This window comes from Octodon degus, unplaced genomic scaffold (genome assembly GCF_000260255.1).
Source record: "Octodon degus isolate 3935 unplaced genomic scaffold, OctDeg1.0 scaffold00093, whole genome shotgun sequence".
Lineage (NCBI taxonomy): Eukaryota > Metazoa > Chordata > Mammalia > Rodentia > Octodontidae > Octodon > Octodon degus.
In genome coordinates this window covers 1,288,899-1,298,676 of record NW_004524669.1, presented here as the reverse complement: position 1 = coordinate 1,298,676, position 9,778 = coordinate 1,288,899, and the positions used below count along the sequence as shown (strand labels likewise).

The following is a 9,778-nucleotide window of genomic DNA, read 5'->3' as shown; positions in this document are numbered from 1 at the left end:
TTTTTTTTTTTTTTTTGGCGGAACCAGGGATTGAACTCAGGCCCTTGCGCTTGCCAGGGAAGTGCTTATTCCACTGAGCCATCTCCCCGGCCCCTAACAGACTATTTTTAATGTTACAGTCATAGACATTTTTCTATGAAGTGCTGGAAAAGAGAATGAGAACCTGTTTTAATAAAAATTGGCCAAAAAAGCAGTTTTCATGCTGGTAGTTCTACTAAATATTTTTCTCTATTTATTAGAAATTTAATACCGGAGTCAATTTTAACACAGTACTTGCCATTCAAATGGACCGATTCAGCTTGTAGGAAGGGAGAAAGAAATGGAAGGTGGCTACTCTTGAAAGGACAGTCCCTTTCCATAAGCATACTGGGAATCTGGCTCTCTGGTATCTTTTTTCCCCCAAGGAGAGTCTGTAGCCCCCTGGGACCATCTTTACTGATGGTTGGGTAATTCTCCTTCAGAGTTCCTCTAATTTTATTCTCTTATTTTTCTATTTTTTCTATATTTCTTGTCATCACTTTTTTTTTTTTCGGAACCAGGGATTGAACTCAGATCCTTACGTTTGCCAGTCAAGCGCTTATCCTACCGAGCCATCTCCCCAGCCCCTTGTCATCACTTTTAGATTGTCCCTCATTAGTGTAAAATTGTGCTATTAGTGGATATTTACTTATGCAATTGACTGATTTGTTTAAGATCTTCTCATATAGCTACAAATCTTGATCCTATCGATAAAGTTGGCAAATTTATACTTATTAAAAAAAATAAGTTTACTGAGTTATTTCTTTTTTATTATCTTTTTTTTTTTTTTTTTCTCAAACGGCATCTCACTGTGTTCACAGTGGCCTTTGTGGACTCAAACTCACAGAAGTCTTCCTGCTTCATCCTAAGTACTGTAATTACAGTTGGGTGCTACCAAGCCCAGCTAGGTTTAGTTTATTTATTTCTTAACCCTTGGCTTTTTAGGTACATGAGAGTAAGATATTTTCTTCAAAACTACACCTTCAAAGATTTAAACCATGATTTTGAGAAAAAAATGAGCTTATAAACTGTAAAGACTCATAGTATTTATTTACATGCTTTTAGAAAGAAATGATTGTGCAACACTAAGCCTTTCATCAGGCAAAATTAACTTCAATTAACACCTATGAAAAAATTTAGACGTAAATTCAAATTATTTTATGCTTTAATTTCTAAGTGGTTATACATGATACTTTAGCTAGTACGTGACCTACTAACATCACTATTAGAAACACTTAGAAGGATGGGTAAGCATATATTAAGAGTCTCCAGAAACAGAATTTTATTACACAACTGCCCAAATTTATATGTGTAAAATTTTCTATGATACAAAACTAAACATACACAGTGAGAAAAAGGAAAATAAAATAGTAAACCCACCACTTTAGAATTCTCTTTGTATCGAAAAGCCAGCTGGTAAGCTGCAAATACCAAGGGTGGGAGTGTGAAGCGAATCCGCTGATTTCCACCAGCTCCAAAATGCTTCCGTGCTGTGTTTAAGATCTGATGAAACAAAAAAACAAACCAAAAAACTTTCCATATTAGGTTAAGAAATAAACATTGGAAAAAATATTTTCTAATACTTAGAATTAAACATTGATAAAATTAAATAGGGGCTCAAACCATCATAATTACCACCATTTTCTGAATACATTCAATGTACCAGGCCTCGTGGTGACAGGCACTTTACATATTTCTTGTCTCCCTGAGTTGTCATAATCACCCTAGAAACAAACACTTAACCCCATTTCACAAATGGAGAGGCCTAAGGTTTGGGGAGGCTAGCTAACCTGAAAAAGGCAGCTAACAGAATCAGAGATACAGTAGATTTAAATAAATTTCCATACGAGTATACTGTGTTGACAAATAATGCAGACTCTAAAGACACCAAACAGCTCAGGATGAGGTCTGATGGTAGATCACCTGCCCAGCATGCACCAGACCCTCAGTTTGATCCCAACATTGCAAACAACTAACTCTAATACTTAATACTTGTGTGACCCTGGATGAATGAAACAATCTTTTTTTTTTTTTTGGCGGAACCAGGGATTGAACTCAGATCCTTGTGTTTGCCAGTCAAGCGCTTATCCTACTGAGCCATCTCCCTGGGCCCCGAACCAATCTTTTTTAAAAAAATTATTTATTTACTGAGTGCAGGGCCTTGCTACACAGCTCAGACTTGTAGTGATCCTTTTGTTTCAGTCTTCCTAGCACTGGGATTACAGGTGTGTGCCACCACACCCAGTTTCGGGGCCGGCACAGCACGCTCAGGGTCCTGGGGCCAGCATGGCATGCACTATCAGGGACTGAACCTAAGGTCCTTGCTCTTGCCAAGCAGGCACTTAGACTGCTGAGCTATCTCCTCAGCTCAAGTTAACCACTCTTAACTACAAGATTCATTTGAAAAATGGGGTGGCATCCTCTTAGGACTGTTTGGATAATCACATGAGACATGTAGAGTGCTAGCCATAATTGGCATATACATGTGCTCAGGAAATTATGGCTTCTATATTAGAAAACCAAAGAATACAAAATTCATGAAATTTAAATACAAAGCAGTGTGTGATTTGCACATGGGTTTTGTTAACTATTTCTGATATGATAGGTGGATAAAAGAATGCATTCCCCTTGGGGCAATTTGAGCCAAAGATAAACTTAAAAGGCTGTACATGTAGGTAAAACCACTTGGCCTTGTGAAAGGCATACTTCCTACTACTACATTTGCTATGCAATAGGAAAGAAAACACACAATCTTACACAAAAACATAAAATCACTTAAAATACCTGAACAATCCAGACAGTCTGTACAGATCACACAGTGCATAGGTCACAGTAGCCCTGTGCACAGAATGCCACTAAGCCAAGTCAAAGACTATCAACTACAAGCAGAAAGCCACCTCTTCACATCAGTTATCACACAAGAATGTCAACTATAACAAGGTTGATAGAAGGAGACAATCAGGACTCATCCTTAAAAGAAAGATTTTTGCACTATAGCAATCTAACTGCCTTATGCATCCAGTGATAAATTACTTTCCTCAAGCAATAATTAGGCAGCCATCTAGGTTACCTTTCATTGAAATAATTACCCACTATCAGTTGCCAACACCCCTACTCAGTCAACATGTTTTATTTATTTCAGAATGATTAACTGAGGACCAGTCTTTCAAAAAAACAAACAAAAACCAGTAACTTCACCTGGTTGTTCTGTACCAGGAAGCAAAGGTTAAGGAAAAGGCAAATGAATTTTTAAAAGTCCTTCGCACATTTTCAATGTGACAAGCAAATACAAACATTTGCAAACCTTAGAAAAACAAAACTGAATATAAGGATTGTTTCCTGAATTTCAAGTTTATTATGATGAGCAACTAAACATTCCTAAAAGCAAAACAGAGTTAAAGAACATGAACATAGAATAATTATGGGACACAGCTGCTCTGTAATTCTCAAGTCTCCTAAAGAAACTAGAGTGCTACACATGGTGGTGCAGATCTGTAATCCTAGCACCTTGGGAGGCTGAGGCAGGAAGACTGCAAATTCAAAGTCAGCACAGATACCTTAACAGGAGCCTGTCTCAAAAGTTAAAATAAATTTTAAATTTATTTAAAAAGTAGATTTAAAAATAGATTTTAAAAATCAGGAGCTGATGAAGAATTTATGGTTAAGACCTAGCTCATACCAAGTACTGCTGATCAGGGTCCTCAGATCGAAGAAGATGAATGAATCGGCCCACAAGGCTCTGCTCATCAGCAAAGTCTTCTGGATCAGGGTCTTCTACAGGTTGATCCGGCTGATCCTGAATCAACGTAGACACCAAGTTCATTATGGAATCCACCTGTAAACAGGACACAAGAAACTCATTAGAGTGAAACCAACAGCATACAGAGCCATTGTCAAAGGTGTTTCCAGTTTTGAGCTACAAAGTAATTTTATGCTTTTGTTAAGCAACTCAATATTTGTATGTCTACACACACACACACACACACACACACACACACACACACACACACACAGAGTCTGGAAAGAGATGCACCAAATGTTAATACTAGTTATAATCTTTCTGGTGGAATAGGTGGTATGCAATATTCTTCTGTATATATCTGCAATATTCTAGTTTATATTATGAACAAGGCACTCAGTTTTTCTTTAGTATTAAATTACTCTTATGTCTTGATGTAAAGGTCTAAAATTATAACTATACTGTCTTTTTCACTAAGAGCTTACTGGTATTCTTACCTGGTCTTGAGAGACAATTTCTGTATTATAATCCAGAACATTACTAAGCACATAACAACTCATACTCTTTCTGGACTCGTAGTCAAAATATTCAAAGAGCGGGTGGAAATGTTTTAATTTCAAGACTGTCAAAATATTGTTGTATGTGTCAACAGGTATCTTCAAAAGTCTGGTGAGTTCCTTTGAAACTGCACTACTGGTAGCAATACTACAAAAGGAAAAACAGTAATCCTTCATGAATAAAATTAATTTTTTATAAAAACCACTTATTTCATAAAGTTTCATTTATAAATTAAAAGAAATGGGTCAAGTGAATCACAGTACCCCCAAATACGCTAATGATTTCCTCTCGGATTAAAAAGTCTAAACACACTACTATTGTTGTGCTGATATAAAATATATCACTCTACTAATTCATATATAGGTTATATGGCTAGACTTAAGATGACTATCTAGAATTTGACAACTTCTAAGGAAACTATTTTAAGTTTGGACCCCAGGAGAGCCATACATGTTGAAAGGTTTTTTCCCTGAAACAGGTCTTGCTACACAGTTCATGCTGGCCTTCAATTCACTAAGTTGGCTTTGAACTTGTGACAATTCTCCTGCCTCAGCCTCCTGAGTGCTGAGTGTATAGATGTGTGCCACCAACTCATGTTGAAAATGCGTAAAAACCTATGCAAAATCACAGAATGGAAAAATAAATAATTTCTTCTACATCAAATAATGGTGACTAAAGAAAAACAGGTTGAGCTGCGTGTACATGTCTGTAATCCTAGCACACAGGAGACAGAGGCAGGAGGATCACTGTGAGTTTGTTCCAGCCTGGGCTACAAAGTGAGCTTAGGGCCAGCCTGAACTACACAGCAGACAAAAAAAAAAAAAAAATCTGAAAAGACCAAACCCAGGTTGAGATTAAGGTACCATCTTGTAGAAACACTCTGTGCTTTGGCACTTAGCATTTTTAATTATTTTGTCTACTTTTCCTTGAAAACTCACTTGATGGAGGAACACATACATGTGTTTTGCATAACTTATTCAAGATGTGCCTTGTTTTTTTGTCCTCTCCCTCTACCAAAAAAAGGGGAGGAGGGAACAAATGATCAAAAGAAAAAGGTTGATAAAAACAGGTAAAAGAAAAGAAGAAATTTCCTGAAATGGGAGATGGGAAGAAGAAAAGATTACATTAGGAGAAATTAAGAATAATTTAGGGAAGAGAAGGACCTAGCTTGAAACAATTTCACAAAAGGGAGTTGCTGGGAAAGAGAACATGATCAAAACTGCCTATTACAGAGCACTACAGGTGTGGGATACAATGGCCACAACACTTTAAGTAAACAGTATTTTATTTTTCAAAGCTCAAAACAGGAAAATATTTAAGTCAATTTAATTGCTATATTGTAAATATAAATATAGTCCCAATTTTCTATAATTTATTCACCATCAAGAAACTACTTCTTAGAAAAATGTTGCTTGACATGAAGTTTTCCTAATAGCTGAAAAACTCAACCACATAGGGAAACAGGTCCAATATGGAGATACAGGTCCCTGAAGACTGCCTGTGGTCTGACAGTGTTATAGTCTGATCAATGTACAGAACTAAGTAACTGGTTTCAACCTTCTGCCCCAATTACTACTATTCATGACAAGTAAAACAAATGTTTAAAACAAGACAAATGCTGACATTTCTTTTTTTCTTTTTCTTGAAACGAGGTCTTATTATGTAGCCCAGGCTGGCCTTGAACTCACAGACCTCTTCATGCCTCAGTCTCTCAAGATTACAAGTATGTGTTGCCACACCCAGCAAATGCTGACATTTCAAACAGCAGCTGACCAAAAAAACATGGGATCAGAGAGTACTTTATTATAAAGATTTTTACAAAAATATGACTTACTGTTCAAGGTTGAGCTTATTGAATATCTCCACTGTTGTTTCTAGAACTTTGTCAACATAGTCCACCCGATCAGGGTAACATTTCATGGTGAGATTAATGAGAGAGACTTGTAAAGATACAACATCCTCTGAGGGCATGTCTTGCCTAGACTGGAATGTTTAGAAAATTATGTAATTATAAAAGTATCTACCAGCAGAGATGTTTTAAAGTTTTGGGAACACAGAAAAGCCACACAAACCTGTATCACCGTAGCCACCTGCTGTGAAAATATATCAAAAAGTTTAATATCTGCTGGGATCCCGGGTCCATCTTCACGATGAGCAAATAAAGCTAATCTGAAAAAGAAAACAGCCTGAATTTTAAAAGGTAGAAATCTTAGTGTGGGATCACATAAGACATTTTATTCCTATTGTTTTTCTGTATTTTCTACTAGCATATTTCTCCTAAAACATTAGGAAGGAATAGACTGATCATTCCCTTAATTTTTAACCAGTTTTGTTAGTGACACCTTATTTTATCACCTTACTTCGTACCATACAAAACAGTTTCAAAAGGCTGATTTTCCCAATCCTTCTAAAGCCTAATCAAATAGATATGGATAGAAATGCATAAAGTCATAAATGTATCCAACTGCCATGATTTAGATAATCTTTAAAAGATAGAAGGAAAAAGATTATTTTAAGATTTGAAAAGTTTGAAACATAACTTACTCCAAAAGGAGTAAGTTAACTTTTATTTCCTATATTTCAAATAAGTAAAAATCATGTCATCATGTCTGTTCTGCTACTACATGTCAGGGTCACAACTCTACATTTTGTTACACAGAGAGGAAGCACTACTAGTTGAGTTAGTTAGATGACATTATATCCTACACAAAATATTTAGATTACTAGCTTTCTTTAAGACTGATATCAATAAGCACATAACTTTTTTTTGGGGGGGAGTGGTACTGAGGATTGAACCCAGGGCCTTTTCAGTCACTAAGTTTTATCTCCTACCTACCCTATTTTGAGATAAAATCTCACTACACTATTAAATTGCCAAGTTGAGGCAAGGCTTTTGGGATTTTCCTGCCTCAGCCACCAAAGTTCTAAGATAGCAGGCATGTACCAATGTGTCCAGCTAGCATGTAACTTTTGCTGCATACAGGGTAAAACATAGTTTGGAGAATTCTGCTTCATAAATTCTCAGACTTTAAAAATAATAATTAAAGTTATGAAATAAACAAAAAAAGGTATTTGTTATGGTTTACACTTGGAATGTCCCCATGGCTGCAGGTATCCAGAGGCTTTTGGCAGTGACTGGATGATGGGGTGCTATAGTGCCTTGGTGTCAGGACAGATTATGGGGCCCAGAAATGGGTCACAGGTTCACAACCCATAAAGAGCTGACTCCCTTACTTCTCTCAGCTTCCTGGCCACCATGATGTGAGCAGCTCTCTCTGCCCAGGCCCTGCTGCCATTCCTTGCTCCCTTGAAGTCTGTCAACTATGGACTAATATCATGAGCCAAAATAAGCTCCTCTGCCTTTAAGTGGAGGGTGTCAGGTATTTTGTTGCAAAGATAAAGAGAGTAAGACAAAATCTTGTTTCCCAGTTCATAATTATATGTACTGTCATCATCAGGATATACATAATGCAGTAGATAGATATTGCTATTACTATTATCATATATCACTACTAGCATGTAGCATGCTTACCAAGTAGTTACTCATCACAACCATTAAAAAAGATGATGCTTTATAGTTTTAATCAGTCAAGACCAATGGCAAAAGAGAAATAAAAGTTAAAGGATACTGACTAAAAATGTGGTAATTTTTAAAAAAACCGGTTAAAAAATGATTACTTGAACTTTTTTTATGGGGGAGGGAGCATCTACCATTGAACTAGACTTCCTCAGTTCTTTCAAGACAGGGGTCTTGATAAGCCCAGACCATCCCTGAATTTTCTATCCTCCTGCCTCAGTCTCCCAAGATCTGTGACTATAGATGTGCATGATCATACCCAGATACTTGAATATTCTTTGTTCTTTTTTTTTGTGGCAGAACCAGGGATTGAACTCAGGCCCTTGTGCTTGCCAGGGAAGCACTTATTCTACTGAGCCATCTCCCAGGCCCCTTCTTTGTTCTTTAGCAGTGGCAAAGTTTACTTGAAAAAGTAAAAGTGAAAAGTGACAAGAGAAACTGGCTCAGCAGAACTAACTTAGGCCAAACAGAAGAGGAAAATGGAAGATGAAAGAATGCCCTGGACGATGCCGGCATGCTACTGTGAACAACCCAAGACAGCGAGCGCTTCTCAGCACTGGGTTCCTATTTGGACATCCTTAATAATCTGTATCTTATGGTTACTTAATGAGGGAAACTAAATCAAGTCAGCCCCCATTGAAAGTAACTTACATCATAGTGAAAAGTCACTGTTCTTCAGTGATATTTGCGCTTGTAGGATTTAAATGATGGATCTGCACAGCAATGTCTACATGTCAATTAAATAAATAAAAATACTACTCATCTTCATGCCTCTTTCACAATTAAAGTTAAACCTCTTTCATGCCTAAATGAGACAAACACCTACTAGATACTTATAGTAACAGAGCTAAATTATTTATAGAATTCATTACATTAAAATTCATATAATGATATAACAGAAGTAACTCATGAAAATTTTTAAATTCATTATTCCTGTGTTAGAACATCTGTCCTCCAATGTTGGAAGGTCTTACCTATCAATTAAAGCAATGATTATATTTTTCACGTTTACATTTTGGTGTAACTCAGCACAGGCCCGAAGAAAAGGATTCAAAGTCTGGAGGTGGAATTCATCAGGAAAAACCTAAAAATAGAATAATGATTGATACAAATAAGTGTATCTCAGATAATATCCTGAACTCATGTATGGCATTCATGGAAAATAAAATTTAATCTTATACAGCTATACTCAACTATATAATTTTTAAAACCTCTTTAAATACAGTCCAGAGAAAAATACTCCATTCAAAGTACATCTATAAAGCTAAGAGGACGAACAAAATTACATGTTTTTTTTTGTTTTTTTGTTTTTTTTTTTTTTGGTAGTACCGGGGACTGAACTCAGGACCCTGCAAGTACTTATTCTACTGAGCTATCTCCCTAAAATTACATGTCTTTTAAGAGATAAAATAAATGCTGTCACCTACCTGAATAATACACTCCATGAGATACTCCTGAGCCAAAGCATCCCTACAATTCACAACCTGTTCCAATATGCCAGTTAAAACAATCTAATAAAAGAGCCAAGAAAAACATGTTATGGTTAAAAGATCGTTTTCAAAATTCTGAGCTATACCTCTAACAACAGATTGAACTAACTTTAAAATCAAGTACACATTTGATTATTTTTACAATTATTTTTGAATTTTAAAAAGCACAAAAAATTTTGGGTTTCTATTGAATATAAAGTTCATCTAAAAGGAAGCTTTTGTTAGCCTAGCCTTCTGTTTCTGAAAATAAATTTATTGGATACAGCCTCTCGTTCTCCACTGTCTGGTTTTTTTTTTTTTTTAATTGACATCAGTTATTTTTATTTTAAAGAAAGAAAAAAAAATGAAAACAGTGGTACAAAATCTCAAAACAAGATTTTAGGAGAGTAACAATGC

The 9,778-nt window shown here is 36.1% G+C and overlaps 1 protein-coding gene across 1 annotated transcript in view; it reads right to left on the bottom strand.

Moving 5' to 3' along the window:
- The window catches only part of Vps35 (VPS35, retromer complex component), a 32,265-nt gene that overhangs the window by 5,836 nt on the left and 16,651 nt on the right, over positions 1-9,778 (bottom strand). The window contains exons 7-13 of the mRNA XM_012516171.2: positions 9,320-9,403; positions 8,867-8,976; positions 6,388-6,484; positions 6,150-6,298; positions 4,255-4,462; positions 3,698-3,853; positions 1,399-1,521 (exon numbers count right to left, since the gene is read on the bottom strand). Of these exons, the coding sequence (XP_012371625.2) occupies positions 1,399-1,521; positions 3,698-3,853; positions 4,255-4,462; positions 6,150-6,298; positions 6,388-6,484; positions 8,867-8,976; positions 9,320-9,403 (927 nt within the window). The remainder of the gene's footprint in view (positions 1-1,398; positions 1,522-3,697; positions 3,854-4,254; positions 4,463-6,149; positions 6,299-6,387; positions 6,485-8,866; positions 8,977-9,319; positions 9,404-9,778) is intronic.